The following is a 22,825-nucleotide window of genomic DNA, read 5'->3' on the forward strand; positions in this document are numbered from 1 at the left end:
GGTAAATATTATCAAAATACATTGTGAATTCACAAAGAATAAAAATAATATACTAAAATGTACATTTGCCATAGTGAAATAATCAATTTTAATATCACCATAAAGAACATAAAAGTCCTGCTCCCTATTACTGCACACATAGTTATTCAACATTAGTCTACAAATGCAATCCAGTACAACTTGTTATGGGCACAAAGTACTTTTGGGCTAGAGAGATGGTTCAGCTGTTAAAGGCCAAGGCTCACAACCAAACAGACAAAATGATACTAATACTAAAAACAATACCTAGAGAGGACAGGAGCTCCACAAGGAGAGCCACAGAGCCAAAATATCTGGCACAGGGGTCTTTTCTGAGACTGATACTCCAACCAAGGACCATTCATGGATATAACCTAGAACCCCTGCTTAAATGTAGCCCATGGCAGCTCAGTCTCTAAGTGGATTCCCTAGTAAGGGGAACAGGGACTGTCTCTAACATGAACTCAGTGGCTGGCTCTTTGACCACCCCTCCTGAGGGAGAAACAGCCTTGCTAGGTCACAGAGGAGGACATTGCAGCCAGTCCTGATGAGACCTGATAAGCTAGGGTCAGATGGAAGGGAGGAGGACCTCCCCTACCAGTGGACTTGGAGAGGGGCATGGGAGGAGAGGAGGGAAAATGGGATTGGGAGGGAATAAGGAGCTACAGCTGGGATACAAAGTGAATAAAATGTAATTAATATAAAAATAAAAATTCAATTAAAAATTATCAATTAACAAAGAAAATCCATGATTATTAAAATAAAGTTATAAATTAAATGCACTTTGAAAATGTTAAAAAAAAAACAATGGTTATGATATATAATGTATTCATAAAAACAAAAATCCTGTCTAGAGAAAGATGAAGTCTCTAATATTCAAATTCCTTCAGTGATTACTAAAAGAGAAGATATGGAAGAGAGGACTATGTACTTATAAGGGCTTATAAGTAATCTAGAAATAAACAAATATACTGACATATGTCATATGTCTCATTACATTTTTTAATTATGTTGAAGTAATTAAAATCCTTATTGTTAAAAATCTAATAAACATGAGCAATTTGATATTTCAACAAAATTGGAAATTAATGGTAAGAGATTTTCCAATGTATTTATCACAAAATAAATCATGTAAGATTATCAGTCTAGAAATAAAGCAAAGTATTGCGGTGTTTCCTATCCTGTGTAGGACTCTAGGTTTGATCTCCAGCTCATAGAAAAAGAAAGATTATAATAAACTGATTTAGGTATACATCTAAAGTATTTTCCCATCCTAATTTACATTCTTTAAGGCAAACTTATTACATTATAACATTTTGAAATTGGTATTAAAATTAAAAAAAGATTAATCAAACAACTGTTGGTAAATGGCTATTGTTAAAATACTGATTCCGAGCCATGCAAAATTTTGAATTAGGTCTAAATAGACAATGTTCATAAAGTATACTAAATACTCTATCAATTGTTTAATTAGCTATAATTCTACCAGTAACTTTAATTTGCTCAATACTACAACAATTTCTCCATTATTATGCTGAATATTTTATAGTGATTTTATTTCAGCACAGGAAAAGAATAAATTGTATTAGTTAACTATAAGCATGTTTTAATACCTGTATAACAACTGAGGTATCTGACCAGCATTTACATCTGTACCATTATTTGACTTCTTCGAACTCTTGAATTGGAAAACAACCCTAAAAGAGAAAGGAATAGTATGACACCTTAAATGGTAATCTCTGTGCTCTAATGTTCATTAAAGTTAATAAGGAATTTAATAACAATGCCTTCAAATTTTAGGCCAATGGAAGTTATTCACTCGTTAAAGAAGGCCTTACAATTGCTCCAGTAACATTCTGATTTATAGCTGCTGATTTAGAATGAAATGAAGGACTGAGCCTGGATGAGGAGCCTGTTCCTCCCAGTCCTTCAGCTTTGTTTACCTCCACAGTCAGCCTTGGCCTAAAGATTTCCACTGTAGGGCATAAGTGCAGTATAACTGGGTACAGTTAGGATCTTTAGCCTCCGAGTGTCAGGATATTCCAGTCTGAACAAACTATACAAGAGCCATTCAATTCTGGGTGAATTTTGTTCTAGCAAACACTCAACAGGAACTGACAGAGAAACATCCTATAGCAGATTTAAATACTTTCCTTAAATACTCAAACACAGAATTCACCTCATATATTAGCATGTACCTTTATACTACTATGTTGAGGAGGAATAAAATGAACTTAGTTTTTCTTTCAAAATCATAGTATTTTCAAACACCAGAATCTAACTACTAGCGTTAAAAGAAGGTTGGTTCTATACATGGTAACAATTTTATTCTAAGCATATCATTTTCCCATTTTATTTCTCTAATTTTCTGAGTATAAATGAGAAAATTGCTTTAAAACTTGTTGAGGGAACCAAATAAAATAATGTATACTGAGCAGTGGTGGCACACACCTTTAATCCCAGCACTGGGGAGGCAGAGGCAGATGAATTTCTGAGTTCGAGGCCAGCGCGGTTTACAGAGTGAGTTCCAGGAAACTCAATTATTTAGAAAAACTCAGTTTTGACAAACCAACAAAGCGAAACAAAACAAAACCTAAACAAAATGATAGAAAAGGAAGTGTTTAGTGTGTTTAGTTATTGAGCGCATGTGTGTATGTATGTGCATGTTCCTATGGTGCCTCTGTACTTGTGTTTGTGTATACATGGAGGCCAGAGGTCTACCTCACGTGCTGCCTCTGCAGAACCAATCACTGTTTGTTTTCCCATCAATTAATTGACTTGGTTGCCTTACATCCCGGCTGGAGGTGGGCACTTCCCTCTCTCACTGGCTCGGAACTTTTCAAGCAGGCTAACAAGCCGCAGGGATGCACTTGGCTCTGCCTCCCCAGTGCAAAATTATAGTGCATGTTACCACATCCCAATGTTTCATATGATTTCTAGGCACTAGAGACAGATCCTCATGCTTGTTGGGAGACTTTACTGACCCAGCTTTCCTGCTAGTCTGAAAGGGGTTATAATTTTCTCTGCATTTCACTAAGATAATATTCCATGACAGAAGCTTTGTAACTTACAAAACTGTTTGCATACGCAGTAACAATCTAACTGTGCACACATACACACCTTTTATGGTTCCAAATCATTACTATTCTGCACCCTTCCTCTATGTAATTCCTTATTTTTTTAAACACTCTAATACCCAGAAAGATATAAATGCCATTTGATAGGAATCATGCAGTCTTTTCTCCCTTCTCAGTCTAGACTAACTGAGCATATTTGGTTATATATTACAGAAATTTAATTTTTAGCAATTATATTAATGCTCTGGAAGATTTCAGAATATTTCACAAAGAAAAATAAGAACTGTAGAAGTCAAAGTTCAACATTATGCTTACCCATCATCTGTGGTGATAGAAGCCTGTCCATGAGACCCACAGTCACTGCTGGGACCTGACACTCGGGCCCACGCGACATACCACCATCCAGCTTGCAGAAGAACTGGCTCATCAAACATCATTGCATACTTTTCTCTAGAGAAATTAAAAAGTCAAATACCTTTGCACTCATCCATCACATGTACTTACTTCCAACTACCTTATGTCAAAACCCATGAAATGGATTTTTTTTTAAAATTATTGTCAGACAAGAATTTTATTTTAAAGTTTGGAAACCAAAACAAGTTTCAGTTCCTTATGTTTGGAAAAATCAAATTATATTTTTTTATGGATTCTACAACATGTTTAAATGTTATAAAAACTCATAATATATTACATTGTTATGAAAGCTTAAGTAAATATATATATAAATAAAAAAATTAAAGATACAAATACTACCCAATAAAATTGGGGTCTCTTGAGTAAGCTAATGAAGAAAATCTAGATGATTCGCTACCAAATTCATCAGTTTATATCTTAGAATTATAATCCTTTGCTCAAAAATAAACAGAAAATCATAATGATACATTAAAATTTTATGAGAATTGTCATTTTTGAAATGTCTCATTTAGATGAATTTGTAAAAATACTGACAAATAGAAAGTAACAACAATATCATAATAGTTTAATGCCGTGATTCTCAACCTTCCTAATACTATATGTAACCCTTTAATACAGTTCCTCATGTTATGGTAACCCCAAACGTTAAAATTATTTTCATTGTTACTTTGTAACTGTAATATTGCTACTGTTATGAATGGTAATATAAATATTTTTAAAGATAGTTTGCTAAAGAGGCCACAATCCATAGGTTGAGAACCATTGGTCTAATGCTTAAGGTAAAGAAATAGACCAATTTCTCTTTAGATATACTCCAGTTGTCAAAAGTATGCCTCTGGTCATAAAGGTAAAACCAATGTCTTGCTTTTATTTCTGAAAAGATGCGCTTTTAACACCAAAACAACAACAACAGCAACAACAGCTTTATACACCTTTTAATGTTAGTTTTCAGTGGTGGTGTTGGTGGTGTGTGTACGCGTGTGTGTGTGTGTGTGTGTGTGTGTGTGTGTGTGTGTGTGTGTATGTGTGTGTTCCGTGTGTGTTCTGTGTATGTGTGTGTCTGTGTCTGAGCACTCCTGGTGGCCAATACGGGCAGTAAGAGAGTTCCTCGGCTGTTCTTCACCTTACTTTTTGATATAGGGTTATTTCACTGAAGCTGAAGCTCATTAATTTTGCTAGAATGTTGGCCTGTGAGTGCCATGGATCACTGATGTCTACACCCCCGTCCTTCCTCCCTTAGCTTTTATGTGAGTGTTGGTGATCTGAACTAAGGTTGTTGTGTCATTGTGTTAAGTCCTGTACTATAAAAACTGAGCCATTTCCCCTGGCCAACAACTAGAATTTTTAAAATATAATATTACTGGAAAGTATAGTGCACTATTATTATTGTAAAGCTAAGTTTATGTTTTTTTTCCATCATAACATTCCCTGAATCAAAACATTTTTTTTATCATAGTGCAGTGGTAAGACAATTCTTAGGATTCCAGAAAGGACTGCAAAACCTAAGCCTCTTTATACTTATGAACTTTTATAAATACTCTGATCCAAGTAATCTCCCAACAAAGCTGATAACCTTCTTGAGTGTGTCATTATCAAGCATACACCACTAATGTGATATCAGAATACATGTGGGGTCTGAAATATGGCCTTATATATATATATATATATGTATAATACATATATATATACATACATATATATATGTATGTATAAATGTTACAGGTAACAAATGATTGTTTCAGTCACTAGAACACTAGTATACTTGCATTCTCTAAGAATTTAATGAAGCTACATATGTGCAATAAATATATTTTTTCATATATATTCATATGTATTCCTATTTCGGTCTTGAGTTATTTATCTGACTATATAAAAACTCAAGATTATTAGTTTTGATATAACATTATTACAAGTAGTAGTTGCACTTCCTAATATATTTATATAATACATAACATTTCAGACAACAAATCACATATAATGAATGGTGACTAAACTGCTTGAGCAAGATACTAGGTATAGACGTCCATACAATCTAGGTTTGTGTGAAGACTTTCTATGATATTCATAAGCGGATGAAACTCTGCAACTATATTTTCAGAATGTATCTCCATCACTAAGTGAAGCACAACTTAGTTAAATTTCCCATATTATCAAAAACAGATTATTCAAAACTCCTTTTGAAATGTTTGTTTTTATTTTCTTTCCTTTTTAAAAATTTTATTATAATTTATTCACTTTGTATCCTGGCTATAGGCCCCTCCCTTATCTCCTCCCAGTCCCACCAACTCTCCCTCTTCTCTCCCTATTCCCCTCCCCTAGTCTACTGATAGGGGAGAACCTCATTTCCACTATCTAACCCTAGCCTATCAGGTTTCATCAGCACTGGCTGCATCATCTTTCTCCATGGCCTGGTAAGGCTGCACCCCCCAGGGGGAGATGATCAAAGAGGCAGCCACTGAGTTCATGTCAGAGGCAGCCCCTGCTCCCCTTACTAGGAAACCCACTTGGAAACTGAGCAGCCTATGGGCTTTATCTGAGCACGGGATCTACGTTCTATCTATTCATGGTCCTTGGTTGGAGTACCAATCTCAGAAAAGACCCCTTTGCCCAGATTTCTTGGTTCTGTTGCTCTCCTTGTGGTGCTCCTGTTCCCTCCGGTCTTTCTAACTCCCACTTCTTTCATAAGATTCCTTGCATTCTGCCCAAAGTTTGGCTATGAGTCTCAGACTCTGGTTCGATACCCTGCTGGGTAGAATCTTTCAGAGTTCCCCTGTGGAAGGTTCCTGTTCTGTTCCCTGTCTTCTATTTCCAATGTTTATCCTGTTAGCCCTTCAACAAGGACATTTGCTCAACTATGTTCATAGCAGTTTTATTTGTAATAGCCAGAATCTGGAAACAACCTACATGTCCCTCAATGGAGGAATGGATACAGAGATTGTGGTAGATTCATAAAATGGAATACTACTAAGCAATTAAAAACAAGGAAATCATGAAATTTGCAGGCAAATGGATGGAACTAAAAAAAGATCATCCTTAGTGAGGTAACCCAGAAACAGAAAGACACATATGGTATATACTCACTTATAAGTTGGTATTAGCCATATCATATAGGATAAACATATTAAACTCTATACTCCTAAAGAAGCTAAACAACAAGGTGGACCCTAGGGAAGAGGCCTAATCATCATTCAGAAGGAAAATGTGTTTGGTAAATTAAGATAAAAATTTAATTTTAAGTATGTAAAAACTACACGGAGTAATGAGCAAACATTTACCTAGCAGCACAGTCATAAGCCAACACGTCAGTCTCTGCAAGAAGGTCTCCATCAGTTTCATGATCTCCTCCATCAGGACCCAACTCAAATAGCTGGAGTAAAGAAAAATACATTTTGCCATCATTCAGTTTTATGCATCTAAATTCATAATTTTGTGCATGTCTATCTATTATTTAAATTTTAGTTACTAAGTATTAAATTTAATAACTAGATAAGTTACATAAGCATATGTGCATTTAAAATAGGAATCATACAATGTATTATAAATGTATGAATTCTGCTCTATTTTGGAAATTTGGTACCTGATATAATAAAAAAGGAATATAAACTTTCAAAGGATTAAAAAAAAAAAAACACTCAAACAAAGCATCTTAACTAGGAGTTTCTAAGTGAGGCGGGCTCTTGCTTCATCATTTAACAGCTGTGAAGACCTACGATCTAGTGTCCTAGTCCAAAAAAAGGAGTTGGATATTAACAGTGTTCACTTCGTAGTAATAATGCAAATTATCTGTGGAACCCTTAGAGAAAATCCTTGCTCAAAAATATAAAAACATTACTACTCATTATAATGTTAATATTCTACCCTAAAAAAGATCTAGATCAAGAAGGGAGAAATACATATCATCTTGAAAAGTTGCTGGATATTATCAAATGTACATACATAAATATAATTACCAACTACATATATATCATCTAATGAGCTTGCTGGGTATTATCCATTATAACTACACAACTCACTAGTTTGTTTTTCTCTCTTATTGACTCAGCCTTTCTGAACCATTATGAAGATAGTCACTGAAATAAACCAATAGTAAAACTACTGTATTTTTAGTATAAACAGATATGCTATAGGTATTTTTAACCATTATTCTATTCTTACGATGTATATAACTGTAGGTACTTTAACTTTTACCCAATTCATTCTTATATGGTGTCTAAAACCTTAAGTATACATATTATAATCAATACTAGAAATAAGTAAACATTTTTAAGTTTTCAGTTCTGGTTGAGCTTCATGTAAACTATCCTCAAAACTAATAAAGAGCTTCAATATAGTCATTTTTTTAACATTAGTTCAGTTTATTAACTTTGTATCCCAGCTGTATCCTACTCCCTCATTCCCTCCCAATCCCACCCTCCCTACTTCATCTCCTCCGTACCCCTTTCCACTGGTAGGGGAAGGCCTCCTCCCCTTTCATATGACCCTGGTTTATCAGGTATCTTCAGGACTGGTTGCAAAGTCCTCCTCTGTGGTCTAGCAGGGCTGCTCCTCCCTCGGGGGGGGGGGGGAGGAGGCGGGAGGTCAAAGAGCCAGCCATTGAGTTCATGTCAGAAATAGTCCCTGTTCCCCTTACTAGGGTACCCACTTGGATACTGAGCTATCATGGGCTACATCTGACCAGGGGTTCTAGGTTATATCTATGCATGGTCCTTGGTTGGAGAAATAGTCTCAGAAAAGACCCCTGTGCCCACATATATTTGGTCCTTGTGGAGCTCCTGTCCTCTCCAGGTAACACTAACTCCCGCTTCTTTCATATGATTCTCTGCATTCTACCCAAGGTTTGGTTATGAGTCTCAATATCTGCTTTGATACACTGCTAGGTAGAGTCTTTCAGAGGCCCTCAGTGGTAGGCTCCTGTTCTGTTATTTGTTTTCTCCTACATTCAATGTCCATCCCATTTGTCTTTCTAAGTAAAGGATTGATCATCTTACCACGGGTCCTCTTTCTTTTTTATCTTCTTTAGGTGTATAGGTTTCAGTATGTTTATCATATCTTACATGTCTATGTGAGTATATACCATGTGTTTCTTTCTCCTTTGGGGATATTACTGAGTACTCTAAAGAAATTTCTCTCATAAAAGAGATTGAACTAAAATTTCCTGTGAAAATGATATTGGAATTAAGGCAAAACTTGCAGTATAAATACAAAAGCAGATGTCCGAAGACCCAGAGTATCCACACTAGTAATGACTAATTAAAAATGGACTATTGCTCTTAGAGCCTGTGCTGTTGGTGATCTGTTCAGGAAGTTGTCTCCTGTGCCAATGAGTTCCTGGCTCTTCCCCACTTTTTCTTCTAACCAATTTAGTGTATCTGGTTTTGTGTTGAGGTCTTTGATCCACTTGGACTTTAGTTTTGTGCAGGGTGATAAATATGGATCTATTTTCATTTTTCTGCATGCAGACATCCAGTTGGACCAGCACCATTTGTTGAAGATGCTATCTTTTTTCCATTGAATGGTTTTGGCTTCCTTGTCAAAAAGAACTCAACACCCAGAAGGAGGAATAGCCCTGCTAGGCCACAGAGGAGGACTTTGCAGCCAGTCCTGAAGATACCTGATAAGCTAGGGTCAGATGAGAGGGGAGGAGGTCCTCCCCTATCAGTGGACTTGGAAAGGGGCATGGGAGGAGATGAGGGAGGGAGGGTGGGATTGGGAGGGAATAAGGGAGCAGGATACAGCTGGGATACAAAGTTAATATACTGTAACTAATATTAAAAAAATAGAAATTTAATTAAAAAAATGAACAAGTATCTATAAATGACCACCGCTGATCATTCAGTCGATAAACAGGTGTGGAAATGTATGATTTCTTTAGTCAGATACTAGATGTCCCTCAACTAAAGAATGGATACATAAAGTGTGGCACATTTACACAATAGAATAGGAAATCATGAAATTTGCAGGCAAATGGATGGAACTAGAAAAGATCATCTTAAGTGAGGTAACCCAGACTCAGACACACATGGTTAGGTACTCACTTATATGAGGATTTTAGTCATATATTACAGAATAGATATAGTAAAATGCACAGACCCAAAGAAGATAAGTAAGGAGGACCCAAGTGAGGTTGTATAAATCTCACTCAGAAGGAGAAATAGAATAGACAGAGGTAGTGGTTGAAGAGTGGGGAACAAGGTGGAGAGAGGGAGTGCAGAGAGAAATAAGGGTGAAGAAATAAGGGAGTGAGGAGAGTAGGAGAGGGAGGACAGAAGACCTGGAGGGATAAGAGAAATGGTGGGTGGGTGTCTCTACGACAAGCTGCAAAAATAAATCAGAATTGGCCTCTGGGAGGACATGAAGGGGACTCCTAGTAGCAGGGGTCATAGAGACTAAAGAGGACTCCCTTTATCTATACAAGACTCCTACTGGACACAGGAGATCACCACCCCACCCACAAAAACCTCAATCCAAAACTTACCCTACCTACAAGACCTGCAGGGCCAAAGACAGAACAGGTAGAGCAGAGATTGAGGGACTGTCCAACCAACACCAGGCCCAACCCTAATATCTACCTCAAAGAAGAAAGGCAGCCCCTATCACTATTATAGATAACCTCATATGCTTGCAGATAGGAGACTACCAGAGTTGCCCTCTTAAGAGGCTCTACCCAGCAAAGGTTCAAAACAGACACTAAGACTCACAGCCAAACACTGGTCAAAGTATAGGGAGTCTACTGGAAAAGGGGGAGGGAGAGGACAAATGGACCTAGAGATGACAAAAGCTCCACAAGAAGACCATCAGAGCCAATCAACCTGGGCCCAGAGGGGCCTATGGAGTCTGAAGCACCAAGCAAAGACAATGCATGGTCTGGACCTAGGTCTTCTACCTATAAGTAGCCAATGGGCATCTTAGGCTTCATGTAGGCTCACTAGTTAGCAAGTGGGAGATATCTCTGACATGGATTATATTGGCTGCTTTTTGATCAGTTCCCCCTGATGAGACTGCTCTACTAGGCCACAGGGGAGAAAGGTAAATTCAGTTCTCATGTGAATAGATGAACTGGGGTATATGGATAGGGGGACTCCTCTATTCTGAGGAATAGAGGAGTGGGAAGAAGGGTGGGACTGGGAGGAGAGGAGGGAAGGACCTATGACTGAGATGTAAATTGAATTAATTAATTAAAAATGAAAAAAAAAAGAGTCAAGATCATAATCATACAAAACAGCAGATTAGTCTTGAACTCACAGGCACTATTCTACCTCAGTGTCCCAAGTTTCTAGGCTTACAGCTTGTGCCACCACACCAGGCCATGATTCTAAATTACTGTTAAATTTTAATATAAGACAAATCCCTCCCATCTTCTCAGTTTATCCCTAGTCCCCACCTGGTGTGTGTGGAGGGTGTCTGTTTACAAAGTATTTGAAATAAAAAAAGTTGAGGACCTCCCTTATCAGTGGACAAGGGGAAGGGCATAGAGGGAGGAGGGAGAAGAGAGAGAGAGAGAGAGAGAGAGAGAGAGAGAGAGAGCGGGGAAATTGGGAGGAGATGAGGGAGCCACAGCCCGGATACAAAGCGAATAAATTGGAATAAATAAATAAGTAAATAAGTAAATAAATAAATAAATAAATAATGAATGAATGAATGAATGGATGAATTAATGAATTAATAAATGAATAAAATGTTGAAGATTTTTACATACAGAACAGGTATATATCCTGTTACTCAAACAGCTCTGGGAAGGCAGCCACATAAAAAGGTGCAGCTAATTAGCCACTTGGAAGTTCTGCACGGAACAGTGAGACTGGCTAGGAATTCTTTTTGATTTTCAGTTACTGAAAATCATTTTCTCCTTTTGTGCTGATTTAATTTTTTAATGAGTCGTGATCCCACAGTTTTGAGTAAGAGTTTAGCAATGTTTCCTTTTTCTAAAGGCTCCATTAACGTCAACCAAGGGAAAAAGGAAAAAGGAAACATTCATTAAGAAAGCAAACTAAGTCAAACAAATGTCTTTGGATGAAACAGTTACAGTACCATGAACCTTACCTTAATCTTAGCAGTATATTCTCCTCTACCTCCAAAGAGACCAAGACCACCAAGTAAAATGTCAGTGTCAGCACTAAAACGTATGGCTTCTACTGAATGAGCAGAATAACCCCAGCCTCCTCCATGACCTGAAAGATGTAAACAATGTTGTAAATATGTGAATATTTCTATTATTAGACAACATTTCATAAGTCTAAGTATACATACTTTCAAACCTGTTTACTACACTGTAATCTTCCTTGGAATAAACTTTCATTACTGCTTGGGTCTCCTCCTCTGTACTTGCAATGCCCATCTTTAGGTCCTGCATAGCAGCCAAAGTGTCAAGACAACCTAAAACAATAAAAAAGTAAAATTCAAAGACCTGAAATGGAAATTTCCTATAGTACTGATGTTATTAAATGCTACATTAATTAACATTGGTCTCACATTTGGAAGGCAAACTGTCCCATGGTGCTTTCTCCAGCTCTGTGATGAGCTGTTTTGAAAAATTATTTTCTAAAAGCAACACAATATACAGGTACATACCTGTGTATTTAAAAACCGATTAAAAAAAATCCTAGGAACTATTTATTGCAAAAGTTCTATACCGCAAAGTAATTAAATAAGGATATAGGTAAATTAAACACTATAAGAACACATTTGGTCTATAGCTCTAAAAGTTGATATGTTTGAGTTAAGCAAACCATTTCATTATCTATCAAGAAAATTATATTCCGGGATGCTTCATAGTTAGGCATCCACTGATCTTTTATGATATTGGTCAAGATGTTCTGTATCATTTCATGGAGGACAAACTTCTTAGGTAAATTTATTTTGCGATTTATATCCATTATTATTTAACAGATATGGCAGAATAACACACAAACTTAAGTATTTTTTTTAAAAAATGTGACTAGTAGCACGACATACACAAATGCATTTAGCTGACATCAAAGGGCAACCCTACCCAGAATGTGCAAGGCTGCATGAGATCGGGTAGTAAGAGCCCTTGATCCTGTTGGTAGAGCAAGCTCAGGACTTAGAATACTACATCTGGACTGCATGTCTGTTGCAGAGGGAAGTCTGGCATCAGCAACCACTGCATTGTAACACCAGAGTTCTCTGGTGCTTGGTCGAAACCTATCGAGAAAGATAATTACAGCATTTCAACACATAGTTTTACTTTAAAAATGTCTAAGTTATAATTGACTATAGAATAAATAACATAGTTTGCGTATACAAGAAAATACGTATCTTGTTGTGTGTGTGTATATATATGTATATATATAACTAAATATATAACTAAAGTAAACTGTACCAATACAAAAAAATCTGAAAACAGTATTATTAAATTTTATAAATACTGTAGCAAGTATATACTTAATTTTGGTGCATACATAAAAATAATGCTTTCCTATACCAAAATTTTCACTAACAATTTAAAGATAAAGGGAAATTTGATAAAAATGTGAAAAATACATAATCAAAAAGCTGTAATAATAATAATTTGCAAGAATACCTATAAGAGAAAAATCAATCCAATAGCAAACAAAAACAAACAAAACTGGACAAATGATATGGAATGCTACCCTAAGATAGGAAGACAAATTAAATGGCACTCAATATTAGCTTATGATTTTCCTACTCATAGTAAATTGTCAAAAGGTTACGGGAAAAGTAAATGAGGAGTTATTATTTAATGAACAGAGTTTCAGTTAGCAAGATGAAAATGTTCTAGAACTTGAAAGAATCAGACTAGCCTTATAACTTGTATTTTTTTAATTCTCTCAGTACTCTTTCAGAGAAGAGGAGAATGTAATAGCCTCTTCTGACCCTAGCCATCTGCACGGATGGAGATAAGGAGAAGACCTCCACCTGGTGCAGAAGGAAATAGCAGTGGATCCAGATGGTCCTAATTCCCCTCCCAAATAGCCCCTTACCTTTTGACTAAAGGCACTTAGCCTCGTTTATCAGAGAGACCACAGGATGAGCAAACTGCTTTTCCTACCTTTAACAATGGCCTAGTCTGACCACAAAATGTACTAATCCTTTTCCCACCTTTAACAATAGCTGAATCTGCACATATCAGAAACCCCAGATGTCTAGCTGACTGGACCTGGTGCCCACAACAGACCCTATATCTGCTCTCATGATGTCAGATCTGTAACCCCCTCGTCTACCCCTTTAAAAACTGGAGGCTACTGAGAGTCAGTGCTGACTCTAGCCTGAATGTAGAGTTAGCCCCCACATGCTGGTGTAAATAAAAACCTCTTGCTAATTGCATTGATTACAGCCTCCAAGTTTCCTTTGCAGCAAGCCTCTTTGGTAGTTAGGTTCCCTGCTGGGCCTAACAGCATGGTGCATTGGCAGGGAATAGAGGTGCTGAGGGGAACTCTGGACATTGGCTATCAGAGGAACTAGCTCAGGAAGTTATGGCTTCACCAACAACCCCAAAAATCAATGGATATTCTAATTCATTGAAAACACAGGAAAATGATCTCAAATCTATGCTTATCCAGTTCTTAGAGGTGCAGAAAGAGGAAATGAACAAAGGTCTCAAAGAAACACAGGAAAATATAGCCAAACAAATAGAGGACAAGTAGAGACATACAGAAAAGAAACGAACAACAAGACAAATAGAGACCATCATGGAAAAGCAGGAATCCACATTCAAACACTTCTGAAGGAAATGGTGCAAAACATGAAAACAAAATTATAATCAACGAAGAAAACACAAACAGAGAAAACCGTGGAGCTGGAGAACTAGGAGAAAAATTCAGGAATCACAGAGGTAAGAATCACACCAGCAGAATACAAGAGATAGAAGAGATAATATCAGGTGCTGACGATACAATTGCAGAAATTGATACATCTCTCAGACAAAAAAAAATCAGAAAACTTCCAAACACAAAACATCCAAGAAATCAAGGACGCCATGAAAAGACAAAATCTAAGAATAGGAATAGACAAAAAATGAAGATTCAAGGCTCCAAATACAGAAAATGTTTAAGAAATATTTTTAAGAAAATCATAAAAAAAACATTTCCCAACTTAGAGACATCCATTAACATATAAGAGGGCTTCAGATCACCAAATAGACTAGTTCAGAAAAGAAACTCCTCACATTACATAATAGTCAAAACACTAAATCTACGGAACAAAGAAAAAAATATCAAAAGCAGCAAGGGAAAAAGGCCAAGTAACATAAAAAGGTAGACCTATAAGAATCACACCAGACTTCTCAACAGAAACTATGAAAGCCAGAAGGGCCTGGAGAGACATCATGCAGATTCTAAGAGGCCTCAGATGCCAATCCAGACTACTATCAGCATTCAATCAACATAGACAGAGAAAACAAAATATTCCATGACAAAACTAAACTTAAGCAATATCTACACAGCAACACAGCCGTACACAATATACTAGAAGGAAAACTCCAATCTAATAAAATCAACTACACCCAAGAAGACAAAGGATATAAATAATTTAACAACAAAAACTTACAAGAAAACAAGCATACAAACACAGTAACACCACCAACTCCACAACAAAAGGAACTAACATTCATTGGTCACTATTATCTATAAACATCAATGGACTCAACTCTCCAATAAAAAGACACAGACTAACAGCATGGTTGCGGAAACAGGATCAAACGTTCTGCTGCATCCAAGAAACACACCTCTACAACAAAGATAAACACTACCTCAGAGTAAAGGGCTGGAAAAAATGTTATTCGAGAAAAAAAGACCCAGTAAACAAGCTGTGATAGCTATCCTAAGATCAAATAAAATAGGCTTTTAACCAAAATTAGTCCAAAAAGATGAGGAAGGGCACTTCATTCTCATCAAAGGAAAAATCCACCGGAAGGAAATCACAATCCTGAACATTTATACCCCCAACACAAGAGCACCTGCATTTGTAAATGAAACAACATTAAAGCTTAAATCACACATTGATCCCAACACCTTAATAGTGGGAGACTTCAACACTCCACTCTCGCCAAGGGACAGATCATCTAGACAGAAACTACATAGGGAAATAATGACACAGAGGTCCTAAATCAAATGGACCTAATAGATGTTTAAGAATGTTTCACCCACACTCAAAAGAGTATCCTTCATTTCAGCACATCACAGAACCGTCTCAAAAACTGACCCTATAGTAGGGAATAAAGCAAGCCTCAACAGATATAAGAAGATGAAAATAATCCCTTGTTTCCTATCAGACAAGGATGGCCTAAGACTAGACCTCAGCAACAACCGAAATGACACAAAGCCTACATACACATGAAAACTAAACAAGCCTCTACTCAATGACAGCTTGGTCAGGGAAGAAATAGAAAAAGAAATTAGAGACGTCCTAAAATTCAATAAAAATGAAGGCACAACTTACCCAAACTTATGGGACATAATGAAAGCAGTGCTAAGAAGAAAGATCATAGCACTAAGAGCCTCCAGAAAAGTTTGAGACATCTCATACAAGCAATTTAATGGCACAACTAAAAGCACTAGAAAAAAAAAGAAGCAGATACACCAAAGAGGAATAGACGATTGGAAATAATCAAACTCAGAGCTGAAATCAATGAATTAGAAACAAAGAAATTCAAAGAATCAGTAAGACCAAGAGCTAGTTCTTTGAGAAAATCAACAAGATAGAGAAACCCTTAACTAAACTAACTAAAAGGCAGAAAGAAACTATCCAAATCAGCAAAATCAGAAACGGAAAGGGGGACATAACAACAGGCACTGAAGAAATCCAAACAATCGGTAGGTCTTACTACAAAAGCCTATATGCCACAAAATTTGATAATCTAAATGAAATGGACAATTTTCTTGATAGATTCCATTTACCAAAATTAAATCAAGATCAGGTAAATAGATTAAATAGTCCCAAGGAAATAGTAGTAGTTATCAAAAGGATTCCAACCAAAAAAAGTGAGGGCCAGATGGTTTCAGCATAGAATTAAATCAGACCTTCAAAGAAGAGTTAATTCCAATTCTTTTCAAACTATTCCACAAAACAGAAACACAAGAAACATTATCAAACTCATTCTATGAAACCACAATCACCTTGATACCTAAACCACACAAAGACCCAACAAAAAAAAAAAACAGAACTTCAGACCTATCTCTCTTATGAATATTCATGCAAAAAAACTCAATAAAATATTTGCAAACTGAATCCAAGAACACTTAAAAGATTTCATACACCATGACCAAGTAGGCTTCATCCCAGGCATTCAGGGGTGTTTCAATATATGGTCATCATCAATGTAATCAACCATATAAACAAACTGAAGGAGAAAAACCACATGATCATCTCCTTAGATGCCGAAAAAGCATTTGACAAAATCCAACACCCATTCATGTTTAAAGTATTGGAGAGATCAGGGATAAAAGGCACATACCTAAACAAAGTAAAGACAATTTACAGTAAGCCTGTAGCCAACATCAAACTAAATGGAGAGAAACTTAAATCAATCCCATTGGAACCAGGGATAAGACAAGGCTGCCCACTGTCTCAACATAGTACTTGAAGTCCTAGCAAGAGCAGTAAGACAACTAAAGGAGACCAAGGGGATACAAATCAGAAAGGAAGAGGTCAAAGTGTCACTATTCGCAGATGATATGATAGCATATATGAGTGACCCCAAAAATTCTACCAGAGAACTCCTTCAGCTGATAAACACCTTCAGCAAAATGGCTGGATACAAAATTAACTTTAAAAAAAAAAAAAGTAGCCCTTCTATATACGAATGACAAAAGGGCTCAGAAAGAAATTAGGGAAACTACACCCTTCGCAATAGCCACTAATAACATAAAGTACCTTGGTGTGACTCTAACCAAGAAAGTCAAAGACCTGTTTGAAAAAAAACTTCAAAATTCTGAATAAAGAAATTGAAGAAAATATCAAAAGATTAAAAGATCTCCAGTACTCATGGATTGGTAGGATTAACATAGTGAAAATGGCCATCCTGCCAAAAGCAACCTACAGATTCAATGCAATTCAGATCAAAATACCAACACAATTCTTTACAGACCTTGAAAGAACAATTCTCAATTTCATATGGAAATACAAAATACTCAGAATTGTTAAAACAATTCTGTACAACAACAGATTTTCTGGAGGTATTTATATCCTGATCTCAAGCTGTACTACAGAGCAATAATAATAAAAACTGCATGGTACTGGCATAGAAAGAGAATGGTGGATCAATGGAATTGAATAGAAGACCCAGAAATAAACCCACACATCTTTGGATACTTGATTTTTGACAAAGAAGCCGAAACAATACAATGGAAAAAAGACAGCATCTTCAACAAATGGTGCTGGTCTAACTGGATGTCTACATGTAGAAAAATGCAAATAGATCCATACTTAACATCCTGAACAAAAACTAAAGTCCAAGTGCATCAAAGACCTCAACATAAAGCCAGATACACTAAACCTGTTAGAAGAAAAAGTGGGGAAGAACCTTGAACACATTGGCACAGGACACAACTTCCTGAACAGAACACCAAGAGCACAGGCTCTAAGACCAACAATCAATAAAAACTTCTGAAAAGCAAAGGACACTGTCATCAGAACAAAACGGCAGCAAATAAAGTGGGAAAGGATCTTCACCAACCCTGTATCTGACAGAGGGCTAATATATAAAGAATATATAAGGAACTCAGGAAGTTAAACAGCAACAAATCAAGTAATCCGATTAAAAAAATGGGGTACAGACCTAAACAGAGAATTCTCAATAGAGGAACATCGAATGTAAGAGAAACACTTAAAGAAATGCTCAACATGCTTAGTCAACAGGGAAATGCAAATCAAATGACCCTGATATTTTGCCTTACACCCATCAGAATGGCTAAGAACAAAATCTCAAGTGATAACACATGCTGGAGAGGTTGTAGAGAAAGGGGAACCCTCCTCTATTCCTTGTAGGAATATAAACTTGTACAACCACTGTGCAAATCAGGCGCTTTTTCATACAATTAGGAATTGTGCTACCTCAAGATCCAGCTATACCACTCTTAGGCATATAGTCAAAATATGCTCAAGTATACTTCAAGGACATTTGCTCAACCATGTACTTAGCAGCTCTATTTATAATCTGGGAACAACCCAGATGTCCCACAATTGAGGAATGGATACAGAAATTGTGGTACATTTATACAACGGAATACTACTCAGCAATTAAAAACAAGGAAATCATGAAATTTGCAGACAAATGGTGGGAACTAGAAAAGATCATCCTGAGTGAAGTATCCCAGAGGAAGAAAGACACACATGTTGTACACTCACCTATAAGTGGACATTAATTATAAAGTACAGAATAACCATGCTACAAACCACAAACCCAAAGAAGCTAAGTAACAAGGAGGCTCCAATAGTGGGGAAACTTGAATTTCACTGAGGAGAAATAGATTAGACATAGAAGGTGGATGGAGGGAGGGAAGTGGATGGGAGAGGGGTAGAAATGGAAACAGGAGGGATGAGGTGAGTAGAGGAGGAAGGGAGAGACCATTGGATTGGGGGAGGTCATCTAGAAACCTAGAACAATGGAAACTCCCAGTGAGGGTGACCCTAGTTAAGACTCCTAGCAATGGGGGATATGGAGCCTGAACTGGCCATTTCCTGTAATGAGCCAAGACTTCCAATGGAAGGATTGGGACACCAACCCAGCTACTAAACCCTAGGAACACAATTTGTCCTGCCTACCAGATGCACAGGGGTAACAGAGCAGAATTTGAGGGAAGAGCTGACCAATAACTGGTCCATCTTGAGACTCATGCCATGAGAGGAGGCCACACCTGACACTATATAACTATCATCAGAGAGGCTTCACCCAGCACTGATGGACTGATATAGCATCCCACAGCCAAACATTAAGTGGAGTTCGGGGAATCCTGTGGAAGTGAATGAGGAAGGATTGAAGGAGCCAGAGGGGTTAAGGATGCCACAAGAAAACTTACAGAATCAACTAACCTGGGACCATAGGAGCTAAGAGAAACTGAACTGCCAGCCTGACAGCATCCATGGGACGGACCTAGGCCCTAGACCCTATGCACATATGTAATAGTAGTGCAGCTGGGTCTTCATGTGGGACTCCTAAAGCAGGATCAGGGGCTGCCTCTGACTACATTACCTGACTTTGGATCCCTTTCCCCTAAACTGGCTGCCTCATCTAGCCTCAATAGAAGAAGATGCACCTAATCTTACTACAACTTGATAAACCAAGGCTGGTTGTTACCCATGGGAGGCCTCTCCTTTTTCTGAGAAAGGTAGGGGGTGCATAGAAGGGAGAGGAAGTTTGAGGGAGGGTCTGAGAGGAGTGAGGGAAAAGGAAGCTCTGAATAGGATATAGAGTAAATAATTTTTTTAAAAAGGTCATACTAAAACGATTTATTTACTTTACGTGATATAACCCGAGGGTGTGCCTCTATGGTTCTAAGACATAGCCTAAATAATGACATAACTTTAGAAACAATCTAGAATAGTTTCTAACATATAAGTAGTTAATACGCAAGCATATGAAAAGAGTTTTAAGTTTTAGGACTGTGAAACTTTATTTCTAACTTAGTGAACAAATCCAGAAGTAAATTTTGTACCCTTGTTTTTTGTTGTCGTTGTTGTTGTTTTATTGATACTGTCTTTCATAAAGACATATGCTTACCTCCAAAGCACATCATACACAGGATCAAGACATACACCAAATCCTTGCAGATCTTCTTGTTCAGAGTCATTGAAAGTTTTACAACTTCCATCCACTTTATTTATCAGAAGACATTTAAATGGTGGAGGTTCTGATATAGAAGCAGGCACCAAACCTTAAGAAAACATATTCAGATATTATTTTACTTTATGTTACCTTTACATAATCCCCCAAACCCACAAGGAAAAGTAGTACTATCACCATTTACATACAGAACATGGTATATGCCTAAATAGTATAAGTGGAATGTTTTTTCAAATGGCAGAATTAAGAGAACACCTCTGACTAAGTGTACAATGAACACTCATAAGTGTTATGTTCTAAACCTGTACTGTGTAATTCATCTTGTCATGTGCACAGGTTTAAGTATGTTCATCATAATCTCCCACAAAAAATTTCACTTATTTACTTAACAAGAATCAAAGTAGAAAATCACTCATGATAATATAACTCTGATCCCTTTACAACATAGCTCATGTTTCTGCCATTGCCTAGATTATGAATAGCCTGGTTCTTAAATTTCCCTATTACCTCATTTTTTTCTATCCCACATACATAATACAGCTGTATCTCATTATATAGACAAGCTATTTACCTATTATATGTTTGCTAGCAAAAATTTCTGATGTTGCAAGTACATGAGAATTTATAAGTGCTTCATCAATTCGTAAGAAAGTCTGGTCCCCACTTGCACCTATCCAAGTGGCCTTCCGCCCGTATTTTGATCCAATGTTAGGCATGGGAGCTGGCTTTGCATTCCAATATGGTACATCCAAAATGGGTCGTCCCAGTTGTCCTTTCTAAAAATTAGATAAATCATATTATCATACTGTTGAAAAAATAATCTACAGTTTCTTTAAAAATAATTGTCTATAAAAATAGCTACATAAGATCTTATTTTATGTACTTTTAATTTTTCTTAATAAATAAATGTAAAATCTGGACATAACATTTTCAAAGTAATGGAGTAATTTCTATTATTTCTAGATAATTTCCTTTTAACAATAAAGTACATGTTTGTATTAGGTGAACTATTTTCTACATAAGCAACGTTCCCCAAATACTCTGTATTCACCAATATTTAAATGAAAATTATCTTACATATACAATGCCTGAAAAGTACTATTCCAAATGATTCACCTAAATCAATCATTTTGACAGTTTAAGTTAACAGTTAAAAAAAAAAGTCATTCTAAAGCTCACATAGTATGAGGATATTTTGGATAAGACCAAAATATAAATAAAGGAACTGTGAATAAACCTAGAAAAATGTTCAAAGCAGTTCTTACATAAAGATTTAGTAAGTCATTTCATTTGTGTGTTATGATAAACCATAGGAATATAAAATAAGATGATAAGGTGTGTGTTTAAAACAAGTTAACTCACTTAAAAAGTATAGTTACCTATAGGGAATTGGTTAGCTAAAAATGTATTTCAAAAGATGAGTTTCTCACTATTAAGCACAAAAAGCAGCAAAAAGAGAAAAGACACTGACACTGGATTAGGCGACAACAATCTACATGGTTCAGGAGCTATCTCCCTGACATACTCTCCTTTCAGAAAGCCCAGAAGAGAGAAGAGGCTACCCCACAGTCCCAGAAACATTTAATGCATCCTCACCAACAAGAGTAAGCAACAAGCCATGGACTTAGGAGTGAGGGAGCACACACTACTGCATATAACAAATTCACACTCATTTACAGGTTCTGATGAACAGTCTACTCTTTCAGCGTCACAGCCAGCAAACAAAACATGACCCAACTGAAGCGCCTAAGCATCATTCCTTAGAAAGACAACCTAGCGAAGGACAAGAAGTTACACAATAAGAGAAGTAGCCAAATAGCTCGTTTATCCTTTTTCAAGGTCTATTTTTTGACAAAGGAAAAAAAAGAGCATAAAAGGGTGAACAATGAAAAAGCACACAATATTCAAATATAACTGCTCTGGGAGGAAAAGAAAGTCATACAGACTATTATGATAAGCATGTACTCCCTTACCACGACTCAACATATGTAAAGAAAAAACAGTCAGAAATATAGATGCCTACACAACCCCATAGAGACTCAAGTGAAGTGAAGTGTCCTAGAAGTCTGCAACTACATTTCTTAGTCTAGAAACTGTCATGATTGATCTCACATTTCCCAGCAGAAGACACAAAGCCAACACACAGAGCAGACAAACACACATGTCTGAGACCTTTAACTGTATTAGGGTTCTGTAAATATCAGAGGAAAAAAAACAAATACCTAGAATTCTCTCCCTTCTTTACAGCAAGCCTGAGGGAATGGTAAGCCCAAAAGAGGAGACTAAACAGGAGAACTGAATAGAGAAGATTTGAAAAAGGACAAATGTCCTCCAAGAGACAAAACCAAATTCTTACTAGGAAAAGGATAAATGGTCAAGACAGTTAGTGCACAGCACCAGGCTCAGGTAGGGGCTTGACAGTGAGTAGACACTTCAAAGCTATGAGCTCAATGGCAATCCTGCCATCAAATCTCCAGAGAAGGAGCCACCCTCATACACAGCTTGTGAAAGAGATAAGACTGTCGCACCCACAAACCTACCAAGGCATTAACTTTTG

The 22,825-nt window shown here is 36.8% G+C and overlaps 1 protein-coding gene across 8 annotated transcripts in view; it reads right to left on the minus strand.

Moving 5' to 3' along the window:
* Positions 1–22,825, minus strand: part of Mycbp2 (MYC binding protein 2) — a 246,544-nt gene that overhangs the window by 131,251 nt on the left and 92,468 nt on the right. For all 8 annotated transcript variants that reach the window (XM_055609971.1, XM_055609975.1, XM_055609972.1 and 5 more), the window contains 8 exons: positions 20,840–21,044; positions 20,206–20,359; positions 12,499–12,671; positions 11,757–11,882; positions 11,550–11,677; positions 6,785–6,876; positions 3,411–3,545; positions 1,632–1,715 (listed from right to left, as the gene is read on the minus strand). In XM_055609971.1, the coding sequence (XP_055465946.1) occupies positions 1,632–1,715; positions 3,411–3,545; positions 6,785–6,876; positions 11,550–11,677; positions 11,757–11,882; positions 12,499–12,671; positions 20,206–20,359; positions 20,840–21,044 (1,097 nt within the window). The remainder of the gene's footprint in view (positions 1–1,631; positions 1,716–3,410; positions 3,546–6,784; positions 6,877–11,549; positions 11,678–11,756; positions 11,883–12,498; positions 12,672–20,205; positions 20,360–20,839; positions 21,045–22,825) is intronic.

The sequence above is a fragment of the Psammomys obesus genome, unplaced genomic scaffold, assembly GCF_907164565.1.
Source record: "Psammomys obesus unplaced genomic scaffold, mPsaObe1.curated_primary_1811, whole genome shotgun sequence".
In the NCBI taxonomy this organism is placed as follows: domain Eukaryota; kingdom Metazoa; phylum Chordata; class Mammalia; order Rodentia; family Muridae; genus Psammomys; species Psammomys obesus.